Below are 23,031 nucleotides of genomic sequence, written 5' to 3'. Positions count from 1 at the left end.
CAGTACAGAAGTTCTGACTACTCGGGGACTAATAGTTTACTAGCAGCGGTATAGACTAAATAGAAGTATAGATTCTTGTAAAGGTAAATCTATTTACATATTTTAACACAAATGAAACAAACAATGGAATAGGTGAACATACCTATCTTTTTTTTACATTATCATTTTAAAATCCATGTAGGCTGCATGAATTTTAAGAATGGATTCCAAGGACAAACAAGAAAGTTCATATATGGTAAAACATATAAAAAATCCAAACGACTTAAATTAATAGAATGCAGTAGTCTGGATTAAATTTTGGAGAGGCACCAAACATATTATACTAGTATAGCATTTCGTTCATCTAAAATCAGCTAAGAGATGTCATGAAATAAAGTACAATATCTCAAATGATTGATATTAAACACACCAGCTGAAGTTCTTAATCAAAAGAGGTGACCAATGTTTAAAAAAAATTGTCTTTGTGTTTTAAAGACCAGTCAATTTCTCATTTTCTTAATGAAAATAACTGTTTAGTTTATCTAATTTGATTTTTTCCCCAAAAACCTTTGAGGTTGATTTATATTACACACGAAATAAATTTAAGACATGCTAAATGGTTAATAATCGGTACCTACATTTTATAACATTGTCATTTTCATGTATTTATTCGTTAAACACAGAAAAAATTGGGAGTCATAAAATTTGTGTCAGAAATTTGCCTTTTTCTGTTTATAACAAGTGTTATTAAACAAACTGAAAAAATAAAACTTTTGTAAAAAATTATGATAAGGAGCTGTACACAATGTTGTTTTAACTGATGCTAATACATGTAATAGCAAATAAATCATATCAGTTTATTTCAGTTTAATAGTGATAAACTTGAGACTGGTATATTTTTGAATAACGAGAAGTAGATGCATACATTTGTTATATCTCCAAGATATCAATCAATAGGAGTAACACGACGGGTCTCACATGTGGAGCAGGATCTGCTAACCCTTCCGGAACACCTGAGATCTCCCCCGGTTTCTGGTGGGGTTTGTGTTGTGTTTCGTATACTGTTAATTGTCTTCTGGTCTTTTTCTTGTTTTGCCATGGCGTTGTCAGTTTATTTTTGACTTATGAGTTTGAATTCCTTTCGCCTCTCTTTTCCAAGAAACTGAATTCAAAACTAAAGGACATGTATAACTGAAGAAATTACTACGGTTTCACCGTTTCTCCTGTCATTAACAATACAACTATTCGTACAGCCAAACACAAGAAATGACCCTATAATAGCATAAGAGGGTCTGGATTGGGTTTACAGAATAGAGAATAATGGGAACAAAGTTCAGAATAAAAGGCCAAAAAAATAAATAATAGAGGAAAATAGGCATCAAATAAAGAATAGAGAATAATAGGGTGTAAAAACATAAAGAACAGAGAATAGTCGGGTGTAAAATTATTAAGAATAGAGAATAAGGTGAAAAATAAATAAGGAACCGAGAAATAGGTCTAAAAATTAAATAATAATATACACGGACTAAAATAATCTTGTTAAAACTTTATTTTTGGTAAACAAAATTCTATAAAACGAGATCATTTGAAAACTGAAAGTAAAACAATTGCGAACATCATTATAGAACAATTATTGAAAGTGCGTAAAATAATATGGATACATATTGTGATAGAACGAAATATTACTATCTAAAACACACTTGTAACAACTAGAAATTTGGTAATTAAATGTGCGAAATCTTCCAAATAGAAGGATTATGTTTAAATAAATAAGCATTCAAATACACGTAGTACTTTATTCCTCTTTTAAAACAGGATTGATAAATTTCTCACTTTCCAAAGTATAATCTATGGTTAGACAATTCATATTAAAATGTGGTGTGTTCGTGTTTAAATTACTTTAACAATAAAGACAATTAACTAGAAACATATAACACAAAATAAGGAGATATTCAAGGAGGGAATTCAACATTTATGTCAGGGAAAAGAATAGACTATTATTACATTATGGAAACAAGATCAATACCTTGTCTGGATCTGCGTTTTAATCAGCCTTCAGCGTCGTTAAAAATTGATTAAAAAAATCCAGTGCAAGATTTTCATCGATTGAAATATGCATAGATATGCTAGTTAAAATAATTTTCAGACTAAAAAATGGTTTTATCTGTATAGCACTTAAGCCAACTATAACTAGTTATAGCAAGATTTGTATATTGTTTAGGGTATTTCACGAAATAAATTACATTCCAATGAGCTGCAATACACAGATATATATAACTCTGCCTTAAAATCTTGTAATTCAATGAAAATCCTAGCAGACCATGAGTGCACTAATAATGCTGTTTTCTTTGAATACAAATTTCAGCGCAATTGACCGAAAAATCTGTGAAATAATTTCTTAACTTTATTCGAAAAAAATCTCCATTTTGCACCACATGCAAGTATTAAATTAAATTTAGATGAATAGAAACTGTTGGATTAACATGACACAAACTAAATACCATCTAGCATTTGTTGTAAAAAATGGACTAAGTTCATTACCTGAAAACTTAAGAAAAATTAGTTAAAATCGGCCCAAAATAGGAGATGCTTATGTTCAATCTGTGTTTGATCACCAAGCGAAGTTAATGTTGAAGGGAAACTGTTGAGCTTGGTCTGTTAATAGCACTCGTGCTGTCCATGCTATATGTAAGTGTTATATAATATATGATGTTTGAATTATACAAACAAATATCTTATGTTTTAGTACTCGTATTTTTGTTCTGCCTATTGTACAAATATAAAAGACATTTACATATTTTCACAAAAAATAATTGTCTCAACTTTCAAATGTTTACAGAAATCTCCAATATTTACACAAATAAGAAGTCCTCCTCTGTGAATTACTCTCTTCATCCTATAAAATTATACAATTTGGTTGCTTTGATTTATGATCATGATATTCACGGTAACTATTAAGTATGTCAAAATTACTGTGCATCATCCAATCTAGGGAAAATATTTATTTGATTTAAAAATACGAAACTAGAAAAATAAAAATGCAATGATATCTATCAGGTAAATATATAGTATTTGAATGCTTTACTAAGTACCATAATCAAAACCAGAAGACCCATTCGTTGATGCATATGTTGTTATAATTTTGATTCTCGTACTCAAGTTATAGCACAATATTTATGGACATATACATATTAACTTTTCATCTAAATATTGTAACCCTGTACTGGTATCACAAGATTTGTATACTTCCGAGTGATATCTATGAGAACATATGTCAGAAATATGCTCTGACCGTTAGAAGGTAATCTTGTGTGGACGAAAGCTCGTCTTTTGTACTAGAATAAGCCTGGTATCTTTTATTACTCATTTTGATCTCATTGACGTAATCGCAACGTCTCTTTTTTTACAATTATTTTCACGTTATATTTTAAACCTTTTTTTTTTTTGTGTGTGCGACATTTTCTTGATTACTCTTATTATATACAAAATATAATATAACTCGAAAATTTCCTTTTTAACACTGAACTTCAATGCGATATTACCACTATTTATTAGATTAACTATTCTCTCTTCCGTTTGGATACTGTCTCGAAGACGTACTTTCCATATCTTTAATTCGTATTCTCACCAGTATTATTTATAATCCCGAATCAAGACATATTTTTTTTTGTCTGGTAATACGATTTGACATTTGATATTTCACTTACCTTTAAATTTAAGTTCGTTGTCTCGTAGAACTCACTTTATATTTGACTAGCCCCAATTTATTCAGTGCTTGATCCGACATTTTTTTGGGCTCTGAAATTGTCTCAATCCAGTTATAAATGACAAAAACACGAATAATATGTTAAAAGTATGCCAGGATAATATTTTAGTTTCATGTGCTGTTCACAAAAGTTTAGATACAATTAAACTCGATTAACTCAATTATGTTTATAGAAGAAAGGAGTTGTATAGTTACCGTTGTAATGTTTGTTTACCCATACCTGCTTATTTGAATGCACAACAAGTACACCTCTGAAGTCCTAACCCTAGTAAGTGAAATTTGATAAAACTTCGCATTTAAAGGTATTGTGTAGATTCTATTTTATTTTTCCATCCTGGAGATTTTGAGGTTCCCAAAAATAAAATATGAACTTTGTCCTACCTACAAAACAGGACTGGATACTCCGAATAAATCATTGAACTTTAAAAGAATCTTTCTTTCTTACCTTGAATTCATTATTATTAGTAGATAACTCGTTTTCGTGGGTTTTATTGGTTATGTAAACCACAAATTCAATTGTTCCATAAAATTTAAAAAAATCATTTTGGTTGATACAGAAATTTTGTAAACCACGAAATCAAGTATAGATTTACGAAATACGATGTTTCCTCAGAATTGTTTCCAGAAATGTTTTAAACCCCGAAATCAAGTGTAGATATACGAAAGACGATGTATCCTGAATCCACCAGAATTGTACCAACGGAAACAAAAGAATTAACACCAGTGCTTTTGTACATCAGCTGACCATTACCTAAAATCTAGTCTACGCCATTTCTATTCAATTTGGAAATGTTACAAGATATTAACAGGCCTGCTAGCAGTTCCACTAGTTTGCTAGGCTAGTAAGATCTTGTTGTACAAACAATGTTATATTGCAAACTGTAAAAAGATATAATTCATATTAGCTATTCTTACCTGGTTTAGGAGGATCGGGTTCTACAAAAAGGTTAAGAAGTAATATTAGCATTTCTTTGATACAACAGATAACAAGCAAGCTGTATACCGGATAAGTATATTTCATATACATGAATATCTTTTTAAAAACAAAATGAAATGATCAAACGCAATTTGCATCATAAAAAAACAAATGTAAGCACATGCATATGAAGCTTGTCCAGAGTTTGTATTTCATGTCAGGATATTCTTCATAGCAAGTATATAAATTTTGAAATTATAAAGAAACTACGGCTTCAACTCCCCCAGGCAAAGGTGACCTTAGAAGGATTTGGCTAATGTTTTAGGTCCTTTTGCCAATATAGCTCATCAACTGTTTCGGTTCTTCTACGGCCTTGGCTATCAAATATCGGCTTTGAGCGTTTCTGATGAAGGTAAATCCAGAAAAGCACTTCGGACGCATGATATTCATAATGTGTTGTTTTCATTTTTTTATGGTCGAAAGGACGCAACCCAGGCGCGGAATCAATTACAACAAATCTTTTGTCAAAATACGGTTCTTTAACCACATTTTCTCAAGAGCGCCCTCACACTCCCCCCCACCCCACCCCACCCATAACCACATCCTGTATCCGCGCCTGCTGTCGAATTATCGACATTAAATGATAAAGTAGCTTCTTCAAACTACGGACCACACCATTCCCTGGTTGACTGCTGTCAAATGCAATATGTTTTGTTTCCCACAACGAAAATCATGTTATTTTTTATATTTTCAACACTTGTCCAACGAAAACGACTATTCGTCAACTTCATACTTTTTTTATGACCAGCACCTTCCGCTTGTGGATCAACAAAAATCCAAACCGTCCGGAATGCATCCTCGATTAAGGTGCGTTAAATTTGATCCATATTCAGTTTTCAGTATAATTAGTGAGGGTTTAATTGTTTTAATTCTCTTTTTTTTCTTCTTTTGGACATGGTTTTATCTTTCCTTTGACGATTTCTAAAATTTCGAATTCATTTCATACGTTTAAACTTTGGCTTTATTTCATTTTTTTAAATATTTGAATTAGAATGAATGGCAGCAAATGCTAATAAAATAAAAAAAATTCAGATATTTTTGGAAAAAAAAAATAATACTTAATATAGTCATGTGTGAAATTTTTTTGACTGCTGACTGGAGCTCGCTGAAAGGACTGCATATTCGAATTTCTCATGTTGATATACATGCCAAAATTTATGATAATCGGGATATATTTCCATATTTTTTTGTTTATATTCCATTTTCCATTTGTTTTCTTAATTTCCTTTTCTATTGTTAATTTCTCGATTTAGACATATTCTGTTGAATCAATTGCTTACTCGGTTTGATGTCGCGTGTTTGCAGTCACTTTATCTATGACTATAATATTTTGATTACCAAACAACTTTTGCATCAGAAGAATGACATACATAACTCTATCAAAATGTTAAATATAGAATAACCATACATTGTCTCGAAATATAAATTTTATTTGTACAAGGTTTAGAAACAGGTAGACGCTTTCCTGTTTTGAGCCGAGTACAAATAAAACTTATATTTTGAGACAATATATGGTTATTCTTTATATACTGCAACTCCTACAACTGTTCCAAATGAAGTATTTAGGGTAAAAACCATCATTTTTTAATTTTGAGCGAACGACGTAAAAATTCTGCGAATCTGTACCTTTTAATGACGTCATAAATAAAACTCTACGGAAACGCATTGTCAACGTCATAAACAAGGCGATTTACGGTCAGTGACTGTATATCACAAATGATTATACGTTTAATACAATTTGACTGCGCAAATAGCACAGCTGCAGTATATATTGTATTACAAATTCTACCTTTAGGAATTTGTTCTTATTAACTTAAAATCTGTACAGTTTGTTCTAGGAATTGCCAAATATCATGTCTTCATTTGTTGTAGATGAAGTTGCTTTATGAAATTTTCTATGAAGTACAACCGCTGATATGAATAGTGTAGGACAACAAGACGTTGTCATAATATTTCGATGTAGTTGTACTTCGGTACTGGCATGAAAATACGGATATTGTTTGTTTTAAATTCGCTATTATAAAATTTCGAATACAAATTCAATTAAGGAATGTATCTCCCGCATAATTGGTTTTAATTCCTTGTCTGGTTTTGGCTTTACTTTTGTTCTTTTTATATTTTGTCATAGTTGAGGAATCATACTTGAAATAAAGTTGATTTTGACAATTTGAGGCGTAGAAGCTTTGTGACGAAATTTAGTTTTCGCATTTCTTCGATGTACTCAATTTATCAAAGATTTAGTGTCATGCCTTTTCATTATGCTTGGAGATTTGAATTTTACCGTCTAAATCATTTCCTTGATTGAAATAATTTTGAAAGGAGTATGTATCGGTATGTCATGCATAATAGAATCACATCATTTTCTTCCAAACAATTGCTTTTTGTTTGGTATATTCTTTTATTTGTTCTAGCAGAACCGACTGATGAGACCTTTGAAGTGACTCGATCTAATTCAACCTTGGAAAAAAAATACCAAAGCGATCTTATGTCGTGATTTAGTCTGGTTACCTTTTGGTTTAATGACCTCATAAGATATGGTGTGCAAGCTTGCATGCTCGATATCTGTAACTTTCTTTACTTTTTGAGCACTACAGCAGGAAAATAAGCCACTCTTCTTCAATGGTATTATACGCTCAACTTCATTTTCAAGGGATATTTTAACTTCTCCACTTAATGGTTTGTCGGGGTCATCTAAACACATACTAAACATCCGGAAATTATCCCTGTTGTTTTGGAAAATTAAAGCAAAGCTTTCTTCTCTTGATACTTCTACGAGATTTCCCAAAAAGGTAAACTGTGACAATCAAAATAAAAATAATTAATAGGAAAGCTATTAAGCTGTGACTGTTACAGATTATTTTGAGAATACGCTGATTTTTAGTACATGTACTTTTAGAAGTGATTATCTTTTGAGATATGAAGTATGTCAATTTCATGTAATTAAATACAACTTAAATTTCTTGGATATAATTTCTATTATGTTCGGTCAACACAAATCTGTCAGCAGCAATGGATGGACATATAATGTATCAAAAAATCGTCATATCTAATGATGAGAAAATATATTAATCTTTAATTATTGGACATTTCTACAGTTCAATGTAAAAAACAAAACCTTGTTTACGCGTGCACATTACTCTGTGTTTGACTGAGCGATTTATTAAGGATTCCTCTTTTCTCATATATTGAAAATTAGAAAAGAACTATCAATCTTTCTAAAACGTTTAACACTGTTTAGTTGATCACATGATAGAAATAATACAATAACAATTTATAAATGTGTTGCATCCGTAGCATCATATAATAAAAAAAATGAATCCCATGACTATACATATATATAAACCAGTGAACGAATTTTAGTCTGACACGGTCATTGTGATCTTTACATCATCTGAAAAGACTGAACAATAAATTATTCAGTCATGTTCAGTCTTTCAATCAATTTTCAGATCAATTGACGATGGTAAATTCGGTACTTTTCAGAACATTCGTTTGCTGTCAATTCGGTACTGTTAAGTAGCTTTTCAGACAATTCAGTATGTTGTTGATCTGAAAAGGTAAATGACAACTACTGAAAAGTCTGAACATAGACTGAACAGATCTTAATTGGTCTGAACAGTACTGAATTTAATAGCTATTCAGATCAAAATGACCGTTTCAGCCTAAAATTCATTTACATTTACTATTATAACGACCTAACATGTGTCGAGTTGTATGATCAAGATCGGCTTTAACAAATAACCTACTAGTAATTCTGAGGGATACAAGATTATTATATATCGCTTAAAATGTATTTGAACTTTGTATAACATATTTCCTTGAGGTTTCACACCTACAGCATTTAAAAAAACAATACAAAACTTGTCTAAATATTGTCCAAGAGATTCGGGAGAATCCCTTCAATATGTATTCTTAATTCATAGATATTTTTATGTAAAACTATTGTTGTTAGCCAAAGATCAGTTGGTGAAGGCTATTGTTTTATTATTAATTTTTACCGAAAAATCATATTCCCAATTGTTATCAATATGTAAATAAAAATGTTTTAGATTAGTACGTAAAGTTGGCATATCAATGATAAACTTGCACTAAAGAAACCACAATAGATTATTCTATTCATTTATCAATAAAAGAAACACTGAAAAGTATTAATAATAATGGTTGACTGAGTATACGACTTTTTAAAAGCCAAATTGTATTATATTTTTGTGATTAAACTAAATTGAATAAAGAGAAAGAGAGAGAGAGAGGGGGGGGGGATTACCGGAACAACTCTTTGGATACGCCAGCGCCAACAATTGACTTTAATTTACGGGAATATCTATTGAAATTATTATCTAAATATATATTTGGTTGACCGTCATCTAATCTCTGTTTCATAGATGACCACGAATGTGTTCCGCTTATAATAGCCTCAACCATGTCGGTCTTCCCGGATGCGATTTTCACCAAATTTTACTAATCCAACTTATGTATGCTCCCATATCATTTTAGATATCTATATTTTTTTGTTATCACATCCCAAATTCTAAAGACATCTTCTAAGTTATTATGTATAAATGATCGATATTTCCTTGAGTATTCCTGGATATGTCCAGATATTGTATTTCAGATACATGTTTGGGAAAATTCTTAAATTTCCTAACTGGACATGAAGTGAAGAATTGCAGCTTTGATTTGAAAATGGCTTTAAGAGTTATGTCACTTTATAACTATCTATTTGCTTTTTAACATCAAATGATAATTTACCATGTATCTTTGTCCATTTTTGACACGACTTTCTATGCTTCTCTTCAACGATTTTTCATTATAGCCTTGTCTTGCCCAATATTTTATTCTACTGTCTGATTTCCGGGCAGCGGTTCCTTCGATCACCAAGAGTAAAGTGTCAGCATTTACCCATTTTGTTAGCAAGATGAACTCTATCTTTCTTTGTCGGTTTATAGTTCTCTCCAAAGCGTCGACAACACCGGGTAAGTCTATTTTCACTTTTTCTTTTGATGAACCAGCATAGCTAGTAAAACATATACAAGAGAATACGTATGATTTTATCTGCATGAAGACTTTTTTATAAAATATCAATTATTTTTTATGAATCGGTAAAAAAGTCACTCGCCATTTTCATATATATCTTCTTCTCTTTCAGCGGGAAAAAACAAGGTGTACATTTAAGTCTATAAAGGTTTTTTGGTTTTTTTATGGTACATTGTACTTTAAATTTAAAAAAAAAAGTTGAATATGTTTTATATACTTGAAAGGCTAAGTTTTATTATAAAACAAGTGTACGTGGACTTTCTTGTGAATGAAAATCTTTTATATTATCAAAATCTTCAAAAATGTACTGCTATTGAATAAGTGTCTTCGCGTACTCTAACTTGCCGACATTTTTCCGTATGCAGTGACCTTAACTACGAGACCTCTCGTTAGAACCTCGGCCACCACACAGCGCACGTGCGAGAGAAAACTATGATGAAAGAATGTAATCAAACGTGCACTGAAAGGTAAATAGTAATAATTGATTCTTAAAGAACAAATTGAATACACCAAATCATTTAACAACTGTTATAGGAAAGTTTAATTAACAAATGGGAACACATGGAAAATGTAGAAAAAAATAAACATCACTCAATCAATTAACTTATTTTCCACGTGCTCCACGATTCTGTATTGATTGTTTATCAATGTCACCGTCCGGTAATCTTCGGCATCAAACTCAAACGTTAATTAGCTTGCGATCAACATTCACTGAATGTAATACTGTTTTACGATAATACGTTACAGATTCGCATTAAATGTAAAAAGCGTGCATAGATATCTTAGTTGAGCATATATGCATACATTGGTTCAATAATTTCCTTAAAATAAAAATTACAAGAAACTCGTTTCATATGACTTCAAGAAGTACTAGGTATAAATCTTTGATACTATCTTATGAAAAGATGTTGTTGAATCTTCTTGCTGGAATGCCTTCCTTTTAGCAACTCTTTTGATATTTTTAAGACGTCCTCTTACTTATTGAATCTACCAAATGCATATGACAAATTTAAACAAATGTAAAGAAAATATAGCTATGAAATAAGAACTAACAAGTCGGTTTAAAATGTAATCTCTTTTTATCGAAAATAAATATTAGATTTACACTTTCAGATACAAGATATACACTTATTTTTAACAAATATCGACAAACTTTAATCAAAACTGCATACATAGAAAAATGACGTATCCTAAAAATAGCAGCTTTGCCAGATTTGTCCATTTCTGCCTCCATAGTTTCCCAATCGTCAACAGAACAAGGTGCTTCACAAGACGTTGCCAGTATAACTACCGCATCATCCTCGGACAACTTGTTATGTATTGGAATTTTAATACCAATTTCTTCCTTTGGTTGCTGACCATCAGTCATAGATATGTCAACTATGTTTGTTGTCAACAAATCTCCTGATTCTTCGTCTTCTTCTTCATTCGCTCCTTTGGTATCAACAATCTAAATTTACAAAATTGATAGGATTAGATTTTTTGGGGAAAAACTACTGAAGCTGTACAGTTACAAGGTTCCCAAAGTTTGCAAATGTAATCAATAGTGTTTTATGTATTAACATTGGCTGTAGGTATCTTAATTCTTCTTTATTCGTCTGTGACACAGGAAGAAAAACTGAAATTTATTGAATTTTATGAAAACGTTCTTTGAATAAAATCTGTCTTGTCTAGTTGATAAAATGAAAATATATACATGCGAAACTATGAATTTATCCCAAAGAAAATATTGTAATGATATCTTATCATAAAAATTATGTCTTTTTCTATTTTTGATGTAATGAGATACCGTTCATTAGAATTTACCTCTCGACTTCAAATTTCATATAGAATAAAATAAATTGGAGAATATTGATTTTTGAAAGGATAAAATAGTAATTTATTGTACTGCCTTCCAGAAATTGTTCGATGATCCTTACTCTGGCATATGACTAAGATGCCTTACCAATTAGTCAGTAAACTTAAAACTACAGCTTCCATTTTTGCAATTGGTGGCTATAAATACCTTAGCTAATGTCAAAGATACATAGGAATGATTATACGGAATCCCGTGATACAATATTTGCAAATAGTAAAAAATGGCTACCTGTAAAGACATTTGTCCTTCTGATTCAAAGGAACCTTTCGGAATACTTATTTCAGCTTCAGGTTCTCCTTTAGGCTTAAGTGTTACAGCTTCCGAACCGATGTTGAACTTTTCCGGCTCTATTTGTTTTCCAAAGTAGAATGCTACTGACGTCGTCTTAACACTGAGAGTGACATATGCGACAGAATACTGAAAAAAGTATGGGGTAAAATTAAAAATGGGATCAATGTTTCTAATTTTATAAGCTAGCATTTGCCCTAACATGTCAAAGGTGGTCAAAGTTTAAAACGGTTGATGCCCCTACGCCTTCTGCATCTTCCCCCCTTTTCGCATTTAAGCTTATTTAATGCTAAATAAAGGCAGGAATATAATATGATAATTTCAGTCCAAAAATATCACAAATTTCTACATTGTGCATGGTGCTCATGGCAAATGACAGTCGGTGGCAAGTCCATTTGCTGAAGTCACAATCGAGAAAAAGAGGACAAGATCATAGTGGCTACTGCAATTTAGAAATATTCGTGGTCATCTCTGACACTTGATATTTCATAACGGTCAACCAAATTATGATGGCGTACTTTTAACCGAAAGCCTTTAATTAACCAAAATAACAAGCTAAGGAATACCTGTGTTTAATTTATCAATGTTTAATGAGATCTCATTTTTCTTTCGTCTCTGAATAAATATTTATTTTTTAATCATTTTGTCATGTTCTCTCAGTCTTCGCTCGATTAATTTATTTCCCACCTTGGTATATCTCTGGTTTTTGTTTGACTACGTTCATGACTGGCCTAGTTCTTATTTCTTTCGTTATTATAACATTCTATCAATTTTTCTTTTCTAAAGTTAACAATGAAACAACTTTCTGTTTAATTCAGCTTAAATAGAGTACTCACATGTTTGGATTGTTTTTTGTGTTCGGTAAACTTGTCAATACAATCTATTCGACCGATCTTTTCAGCAGGGGACATAATCACGAGATTCTCATTGCTTGCTAGAACAGTGTTCAGACGTACACTCAGTCTTAGGGTCTTCCGTTTATTACACCACAGTCTGCATTCATAAATATCACTGACAATTTCGTTGTTGTCTTTAAGGCTGTTGGTGACATCAGAATATTCTGACTTCATCTTACCACAATAAAGAAAAAAGCCGTCACCATCCATGCCATCATTGACTTTTTCGTCTTCAACATCATCATTACCAATAACCTCCACACCTAGCTTTTCCAGACATTTGTTTTCTCTGGCTTTTAGATGGACTATTTCAAACTGAATAAGTCTGCAATAAAAAGATCATTCAAATGTTCCACCTGAATAAGAGTATAGCTCTTACCTGTTACCAAGATAAGATTGTATTGAATACGTTAAGTAAAGGAAAAACAACTAAAAAAATAAAGAATAAAGAGGACATATTCTATTAAGCGGAAAGTTAAAGGACCGTGATCGCTTTTTGTCATTCTCTTTGAGAACTCCTGTATGAAGTATGCCTCATAAACATAAAATAACAAGTCTGAAAAAAGAGGAGCACAGTTTGTTCCCATAGAAATGCCAATTATCTCTTGAGAAACACACATTATAATTTTGTTTCGTCAATATACAGGTGATTTGTTGGTGTCTGTGTGTCACATTTATTACAGTTTGTAAGAAAGGAAAGAAAATTACTTTTGTGTATATCCAGAACTGCGAGAATGCTGCTTAAGCAACAGTTCTATAATTTTCTTCTGTGTCTTACTCAGTTCGTTATCGTCAATCATCGACCACGACTGTAATAAAATAAAATTATTATAATTATAATTATTAAATAAGTTAATATTATTGATTTTTTTTACTGTATACATATAAATGAATCCAGATTTTGTGAATTTAAAGCAGTAAGAGAGCAAGAGGCGTACCACAATTTATTGCAAGACATGATTCATGGGCAGAATGTGCTACCCATGTAATATTCATTTTTCTCAAAACTGGCATATTATCCATTCAATTATTAAAGACAAAATGCTGCCAAAGGTATTCTACATAACACATGTGATATTAGTAACAAATAAGGGGATGGAAATGCAGTTTAATACTGAATATTTGTGCAACTATCAAATCAATATAAAACTTTGATATATTAAATATATTTAAAGGGTCATTACCTAAGATTTGGACAAAAAATTAACGTATGACTTTTCTGGTTTCAAACATTGATAAAAGCGGAATATTGAAATAATAAATCGCTAAAAGCAGCCAGTTTGAGATTGTTTTCTTTGAAACTTTTGTAGTTTTGACATACGTTTTAGTATATATAATATCAAATTTGGGGGTTTGGATCGATTCGATTGGAATGAATTTGGCAACTAATGCCCCTTTAAGCGCAATACTGAAGTAGTTAAGGTTAATAACGTGACAGCGATTTCAGTGTGCACTGACACGTATTTCCGGAATAAAATGAAGACCAAAAATTTGGAAGTAAAATACACAAAACATGGAAAACCATAATTTTTTAAAGGGTCTTATCAGAACAACAAAACACGTCTACGGTCATATTTATCTAAGTTGCAGAAAGTGTAAGTACACGATTTATATACCTAAAATTGACTATATGAAGTGTTTTAAGGCTGGGGAACTGTTCCGCTACGGTCTCATTTTCTGAATCTGACAAACTTTTTACATTATCAGTAAGTTTCAAAACTTGTCATTCTATGTTGTGATGTTATACTATTGTTTCAGGTAGTGTGAAGGTTGGCGCCTATTAAAACGTTTAAACCCGCTGCATTTGTTTGCACCTGTCCTAAGTCAGGAACCTGATGTTCAGTGGTTGTCGTTTGTTGATGTGGTTCATAAGTGTTTCTCGATGTTTTTTTTATAAAGATTAGACCGTTGGTTTTCCTGTTTGCATGGTTTTGCACTAGTCATTTTTAGGGTCCTTTATAGCTTGCTGTTCGGTGTGAGCCAAGGCTCCGTGTTGAAGGCCGTACTTTGACCTATAATGGTTTACTTTTACAAATTGTGACTTGGATGGAGAGTTGTCTCATTGGCACTCATACCACATCTTCTTATATCTATAAACGATAATATGTTGCTGGAATGCAAATATTCGCCTAAAGGTTGAATTTTGTTTATTGCATTATTAACTTAAAGTTATGAATCCTATTGTTTGTATTTTGTGACTCATATTGGTGTACAAAACTATCAATTTATTGAGATACTGTTAAAATTTTACAAACCCAGTCTTGTAACAAAACTTCAACTCCAAGCATGCATAAAGTTTCTACAACTATAGTTTTGACGGCTTTCACTGCAAGCTCTAATGCTGTCTCTCCATTCTATTTATAGAAAAAACCGGTAAAACACAAGTATATTTTGTTTTGTTTTTTTCTTTCTTGTAGAAGATAGAAGAAAATGATTTTTTATTCATCTCAAAATGGAAAAGAAAAAAACTACATAAATGCACTAACCAGTTTACCTTCAAATCATGATTTAGTCAAAACAGTTGATAGAATGCAATTTACAATGATCTAAATGGTTGCTTACATTCACGGCATTTTGCCGTCTCACTATTTTCATATTTTATACTATAAATAGAAATGAAAGTACTTTGACAAAATGAAATGCATTAAGGAAAATAGAGGTAAGTATAACTGACATTTCTGCATGAAATAAACAGATTGATGATCATAAAACGTATTTCATCTGGGTGTGAGTATAAAAAAACTATAAAAATCAGGCTAACAAGACACATGCAGTCACCTGGTTACGTGAAAAAATAATCCTCATTGGCTTCGCCAAGGGACAAAATATTTTACAAAAAATAGCATCTTACACTGTTTACAGCACTAATGTCCGCCCCAAATGTGACGAGTACTATAACTGCTTCAGCATGTCCCTTCCTCGACGCCTTGTGTAATGCTGTTTCATTTGACTGAAATAAATAGTTCTTTTATACTATAAATGTTTTCATTAAATTATGATTTATAGAATAACTAATCGAAGAATTCAAATAGAGAAAAATATTCAACGAGTGACCAAACAACACATTAATTCACGAATGCGCGTAGCGCATGAGTTAATTATCAGTGTTGTTCGGTCACGAGTTGAATATTTTTCGATATTTGAATTCTTTGATTAGTTATTCTTTTTATTACATTGGCAAATGGCTTTTTTTAATGAAATTAATGTAGAAAATGTAAGGAACTATATCTTTTTTCTACGCATTCACAATTTGTTTTGATCCGACGTTATCGACGTCTTGACAACGCCTATTGTTGTATGACGTCAGAGAGTGAAATAACCACGTTTATTTCACATGTGAAATTATCGGTTTTTATTTGACTGGGAAATCAATGTAATTCAATGCTACCAATGTAATAAATTGGTTTATTCCAAAAAGATTTTCAAGTAAACAACGTCGGTAAACTACTGTCGCCTCGCATTATCTATCAATGCCACCACGAACGACACAAAAGAAATATGTGCTGCCATTTTAAAGGCAATTGACTTATATTTAACTTCCTTTGTACGAAGGTTACGATTAAAATAGCTTTTTATGGATTGTACATTTTTTATTATCATTTTCAAAGCAGGGCCGTAGCGTAATGGAGGCAACTGAGGCAAATGCCTCACTTTTGAAACGACGACCAAACTTTAGAAGTGTCATTTTTTTTTCAATTATGTATTTTACATTATCAATATGCGAGTTTCGAGTTTCAAATTATCTACCGGCACACTACATACAGTGTGTCCAATCTGCAGCAGCGATTGCAGCTTTTACCATAGCGGTGACGGTAAAAAAATAAGTGTTCCGAATACAAATCGAAATAAAAAAATTGAAACATATCTTAATGTCGTTACAAAACTGGTTGAAGACGGGTTCTTTAAAGAGAAAAAAAGATGAAAAAGGTAACTCATGAGTATAAACACCCCCTATAAGTATGCTGGCTTATTACTTTCCTTGGTTTATTTTTGAATCGATAACGCTATAGTTACCAATGTTTACACTATCAACTCACTGAACAACAAATGCTAATCGATAAAATGAGTTAGGATATTACCTTATTCCAAAAAATGTAGGCAAGTTAACACCGGAATTAATTGAACCCCTTTTCCAAGCATTTCCGGACGTAACTAACATGGAAGAGTTAACATGTGAACTTGAAAGGTGGGTAAGAAAGACAGTAGCAATGCTAGATGAAGGAAGCCTCCAGACAGCAATTAAGCTAGCTAACAAAGACTTATACCCAAATGTTTTCATAATATTACAAGTACTTTTAACTCTGCCTGTCACATCAGTCTGTTGTGAGAGATCGTTTTCAAGTTTAAGGCGTTTGAAAACCTGGGAACGGGCTGCAATGGGTGGTGACAGGCTTTGTGGGCTTGCCATGCTCCATGTGCATAGGAATGTTACAGCTGACAAAGAACGTGTGTTGAAGCTTTTCGATAGTACAGGTCACAGGAGAATCGGAAAGTTTTGGTTGACCAACAGAGATTAACTTTAATATTGAAACTTGTTTTGTTACTTACTAGGCTAGCTAATAAAAAAAAACGCATTTCTGTTATATTTTTCTTGTTATTTATTATAAATACATTGACCTCTCCCATAGTAATGCTGAAATAAGCTTCTCCCGTTTCATGCACCCGAACCCCCCTAAAAAAAATTTTCGCCTCGCTCCGCTCGACGATTTGCCTCAGTTGATTTGGACATGCGCTACGGCCTTGCAAAGCAAAATAATTAATCCAAATGGTACTCGTTCTGAAATAGAAGACTTCTATAAGGTTGTTCTCATATTTACCATGAAAAAGCTATAATTGTATCATTCAGTACTTACATAATCTAAGGCGTCAACTGAAGCTCCTTTCTCTCTCAGCTGTATTATTAGTTCTACAAATCCACTGCAGGCTGCATGGTGCATTGCACTCCATCCGGCCTATATTCAGTTAATGTTTAAAATAAGTAATTTGCCTTATCTAAACCATCTTTGATATTCTAACATATATTTATAATTAATTATTTAGACGTTTTATATATAAACTTTGTATAAAGACATACATTGATATTTCGCATTTAAGTGTCAATAGACACGTGTATCCAGAATAACCTTTTATCGGGTGAGGTTGAGTTAAGGGGCATCAAAACGAAAAAAAAAGGATTTCAGTTTTACAAGAGAAACACTCAACAAAGAAGTATAACAAAAGAGACGATTTTTCGTTCATTACTGTTAATTTTCCTTTTCGTTAGACATTGATGTTCTTTTTATCCCTTCTTACGGTGTGTAATTATCCAAACTCGTTCGTTATGTCTATGTCTGTAGTCACGCGTTTTATATTTCAATGAACGTAATATATATATATATATTTCTCTAATTCTTCGTCAATTTATCCCTTTCTGCACCCATTGTATAAAAAAAATTTAATCAACGTGTGGTTCGTTTGATCTCAGTTCTTCATTGGTTAACATCCGATTATGACGTCGAATTTTCTTGCTTTCTTCTGAATTTCCTATTGTGACGGCATGAAAAAAGGCGACCATGCCTGATGACGTCACATAGAAAGAGCACATCTTTTTGCAGATCATTCGAAAAGAAGGAATAAATTTGCCTGCGTATTGTTTGAAAATCATTAGAGAAACAGATTCCACCACCAAATCTCGTGTAATACGATATTTATCCACTCTCGACAGTTAAATTTTAAATATTTAAAACGCTTGGCGAGCCTCGCGTTTTAAATTTGTAAATTTAACTGTCTCGAGTGGATAAATATCGTATCACACTCGATACAGTGGTAGAATCTATATATATATATAATACATATAAAGTACCTAGAAAATCAACCAAACAATGTTAGAGTAGATCTGATTCTTAACTGTACTTTTCACTTAATACTTCTACGACAATTTTTTGTTCTTGATATCGAGACAACACGGCTGAAAACACACAATATATTCATAACTACTAGTACTCTAAATATCAGCACAACAATGTTAAATCATTCCTCGCCGAGATTCGAACTTATGCTATAGGGATATCGAAACAACACCGCCTGCACTGTGTCCAGCGCGCTAGACCACTCGGCCACCTAGACTGAATTAATATTTCAGCTTTCGGTGGCCTAGTGTTACCTTTCCTCGTCAGTAGAATCTAGAGTTGAAACACAGTACATGGTATACTACGCATGAAGATGGAATTGATTGCAGATTAGCTAAATGTCTATCGTAAAGGATCGTAAGATACCGTCACAGAAATAATTATTTTGATAATTACGTCTAAACAAGTGACAACTCTACGACAGATTCATCTATTGGATCACCAGTGAAGGTGATATACGACTGAAAACACATATTATATTCATAATTACTCTAAATATCAGTACAACAATGTTAAATCTGCAAATTTGCAAAAGTAAATTTTTGTTCTTCCCTCGCCGGGATTCGAACTCGTGCTATTGGGAAGTCGAGACAACACCGCCTGCACTGTGTCCAGCGCTGCCTAATAATGTACTTTAACACGCTAATTGGTGTTTTATTTTATATATTCATGCAATGTTTCGCTAAACAAATTAGCTTCATCAGGCGCGTACAGCCATCCAGGTAAAAATCGGATGCTGTTAAGAAATTTTTGCAGCTTATCGTACATGTCCTTTAAATATATTTTTGCAGCATATTGTACATAGCGATTATTAAATCAAAACAAATAATTGTCTTAGTTAAATAGTATGAAGTTCAAGATTTATTCCTTTGGTTTTTGCTAAAACTGTTTTTCATCTCTCGCATTTAGTCCATCAGGTTCAAGAGTACATAGCTGCTGCATCCAAAAATCTCTCTCTCTGTTTTCTACTTTGGGTGTCCCAATTTTGGTTGACATCTATTATTTGGAAGGTGATATTTTCAAAAGTATGTCCTGTTCTTGAGAGGTGTCTCGTGCTTGGGCAGTTTCTTCCTTTGGTATAAAATGACCGGTGATTATTAAATCTGATGTTGAATTTAGTTTCTGTTTCGCCAACATATTGCAGCTTGTAAGTTCCACAAGTAAGAATATAGATACTATTTTTTTCCGTTTTACAATTAGATGGTACATAGATTTTATATCGCTGCTTTATTACTGTGCTGGTGAAAGAGTTTTCAGTGTTGGCGACTTTACAGCACTTACAATTGCTTCTTCCGCATTGTTTGTAACACCCGATTTTAGAGATTTCTTGTTTTTTTACTTCAGATGTAACAAATATGTCTATGAGATTTTTTGGTCTGCAATAAGCAATAACAGGAGGTGATTGAAAAATTTCTTTTAAGGAAGAGTCGTTTTCAATAAGACACCAGTGCTTGTGAACAGTAGATGAAATATGTGTCAAATCGGGATGGAAGGTGAAAACAAACGGAATTATATCTGTGCGGGTCGTCTTATCTTCTTATTCCATGAAGATATTTCGATCTTTTTCTTGGGCTTTACTAAAAGCTTCTGTGATATTTCAATTTATGTATCCTCTTAATTTAAGTTGATTTTTGAGTTGTCCCAAACGGTAGTTGAGTTTGGATTCCGAGGAGCAAATTCGCTTTAGTCTGGTGGCTTGACTAAAGCGAATATATATATATATATAAATGGTACAATACTAATTCATTGATTTCGTCACAGCAAACTTCTTAAAACTTTCACTGAATTACAAAGATTTGGTTTTGAAGTTTTGCTGTACCTGTCGAAACCTTACTACTAACGGGATATTATATGTTTTTGTTTTCGGTGATATTGTTTATAGAGCTCGTTAAGTCAGAAACGACACATTTGAACTTATTGATACGCTTCGGAAGCAAAATACAAAGTTGAGGCATTTTCCTTTCAACACTGAAGCTGCGATTCTCAAAATGTATTCAATTAACGGTCATGTAACAATCAGTGTTTACCACTGGTTACGACATTTGTTAAACACAGGTTTGCAAGTGGATTTTTAATGAGAATTATGATAATTTGCTTCTGCTGTGTAACCTTTCCTCGTATTACGACTTAAAGCTTACGAGTAAGAAGAAAACCAGGGTTAGAGGGTACATGCTAATGAGACAACAGCAACCAAATGATACAAATAATAGTGTTCGGTTTAAAAAAAGGTAACGTTACGCGACATCGTTTTTCTTTTATTTTGACTGACTTCTTTGCAAAACATAATAATCAATTTATTAAACCTCATTTATCTTACTTTGATTCAATTGATGAATCAAGACAGTTTACCGTTTAATAATTTGTAGAAAGAAAAAAAAATGTCTTATTTGTGCATCAAGAAAGGTTCTAATGAAAAAAAGACCGAATACCGTACGTAACGTCATTAGTCTCACCTGGTCACAAAAAGATAGATCTGCATTTTGGCCATTAAGTAATTCTAATGCTTGTTTTGTATTACCATTACGTATCAGCTGCAACAACTGTATTCCCAGGTGATTCTACAAAATTATACCGAAAATAGCAATCAATGGAAAACACAAACTTATAATAACTGCGGTAATTTTCCGAGGCTACTGTATTCGCCTTTTGACAAAACTGGAAACTGAATCGTGTTACCGGTAATATCAACATTGCAAGTAAGTAGAATAATATGATATGCGATTAACGACACTATGACTGTTTTACAAAACTAAGTCTATTGCAAAACGCTTATTAAGAATTACAAACACCAAAAGGAGATTAAAGAGTATATTTTAAGTATTCTTATGTTGATTTGTCGAATTAATTTTGTGATTTTCCGTTAAGAAATATCCTATTGCGTTCCAGCAGAAACTGTACTTTAATGTTAAGCTATAACTCTGGTGTTATAAAAGGTTTGATGAATCTATTAAGAAATCAAGACTGGACCCTTTTGTTTTACAACTTTGTTTAAAGCAACTTCCGCTCGGCTTAATATGTGTTTATATTTTTACTAGCTCACATCAACAGTGCAAAGAACTGTTAATGTAGAGCTTATATATATAGGTGAAATGTCTCCTAGGGGAGGTCGAGCACTTTTTATTATAAGTTTTGTAGATAGAAATAATCAAAACTCAAACCAATAAAAACAGAAATGTCGTATAATCTTATTATTTAATTTCCTTCTGAATATAACAATCGAGGAGAAAAGAAGGCTGTAATAGTTTGGAGTAAACTAATTCTATAATGTTAAAATTGAATTATTCTAAGCACAATGCCGGATTTTTAATTATATAAGTGTTCGTCAACAGAGAGCAAAGAGATCTGTCAAGCTTGTGTATTGGAGACGAATATCTTAGTTGGAAAATTGATGATATAACTGTATACCTTCCATTTTAACAAGCGTTCTAACGGCAGTGTTTCGATAAACGATGAAAGCAAAACATATATGTACACGCATTCGCACGTATATTTCAAATAATAAGCGTTTTAACAGATAATATAAAAGCATACATAATTATGGCTTTTTGATACTATGGTTACCGAAGTAAACAAACATTTACTTTTGTTTGCTTGTATCCTCTGTATACTGTATTGTTCTATAATTTGTTTATGAATTTGCCAAAATTCTGTGTTTATAAAAAAAAAACACTTAATGGGAGACATTGATCAAGTAATAAACACTTACAAACTGTTGATTTTCTGTGGGAGTTACAAATATTTTGACAGCAGTTGGCTCATGCTTAGGGTGCACTCGTGTTTCTCCTGAATGGGAATTGTTTCCACTAACAGATGGTAAAGTTTTCAGAGTCACGCCAGTAGTGGTAACTGTATACAGAATTGTAAAGTAAAATATATACTCATTTGATAAACTTTTACTATCATTAATCTCACATAAATAATTACATATACGTCATTATTTTATTTTTTCCTTTAATTTTTAATTCGACAAAGTCGTGATTAAAGAATTACATATATTATGTAGTTGTATATGGAAACTGAATTTCGAAAACTTACCTTTAGTGCTCATTTCCTTTGTACAAATAGGAAGTAGAATGGTTTACTTAGTATAATTTTATTGTCTTTGTGGATATTGATTGACCCTCGGAGATCCTTCAAATGTTTAAATGGTTTATAAAACGATTCCTTTCATTTCAATCATGTATCATTTTACTTTTGGTATCGAATAATTTCATTGTCAGTAATCATTGAAACATGGTCGACCTTTATCTGCAGAAAATAAAAGAAATACATAAACCTGTCAATATTATACAATTCTTTTTATTGGTCAGTTGCCAAAGATACAAATTATATTTTTTTTTCAGTAC

At 32.1% G+C, this 23,031-nt stretch overlaps 1 protein-coding gene across 3 annotated transcripts; it reads right to left on the bottom strand.

Moving 5' to 3' along the window:
* Positions 1-1,512: 1,512 nt before the first annotated feature.
* Positions 1,513-22,751, bottom strand: LOC127728055 (uncharacterized). Of its 3 annotated transcripts, none has more exons than XM_052235238.1 (15): positions 22,721-22,751; positions 22,392-22,531; positions 21,139-21,243; positions 17,651-17,749; positions 15,649-15,747; positions 15,053-15,151; positions 13,506-13,606; positions 12,738-13,122; positions 11,842-12,030; positions 10,928-11,205; positions 9,471-9,735; positions 7,230-7,515; positions 4,661-4,681; positions 3,687-3,777; positions 1,513-2,967 (listed from the first exon to the last, which is right to left on the bottom strand). In XM_052235238.1, the coding sequence occupies exons 1-14, from the start codon at positions 22,731-22,733 to the stop codon at positions 3,695-3,697; spliced, it is 2,163 nt and encodes a 720-aa protein (XP_052091198.1). In that variant the 5' UTR covers positions 22,734-22,751; the 3' UTR covers positions 1,513-2,967; positions 3,687-3,694. The 3 variants fall into 3 exon arrangements, with proteins under 3 accessions (XP_052091198.1, XP_052091197.1, XP_052091199.1); XM_052235237.1 differs by having other exon boundaries at positions 1,513-2,875; XM_052235239.1 differs by lacking the exons at positions 1,513-2,967; positions 3,687-3,777; positions 4,661-4,681; positions 7,230-7,515 and adding an exon at positions 7,775-8,270.
* Positions 22,752-23,031: the final 280 nt, after the last annotated feature.

The sequence above is a fragment of the Mytilus californianus genome, unplaced genomic scaffold (genome assembly GCF_021869535.1).
Source record: "Mytilus californianus isolate M0D057914Y unplaced genomic scaffold, xbMytCali1.0.p SCAF_2, whole genome shotgun sequence".
Classification (NCBI taxonomy): Eukaryota; Metazoa; Mollusca; class Bivalvia; order Mytilida; family Mytilidae; genus Mytilus; species Mytilus californianus.
The sequence above is the reverse complement of the archived record's forward strand: the minus strand, read 5'-3'. Positions and strand labels throughout refer to the sequence as shown.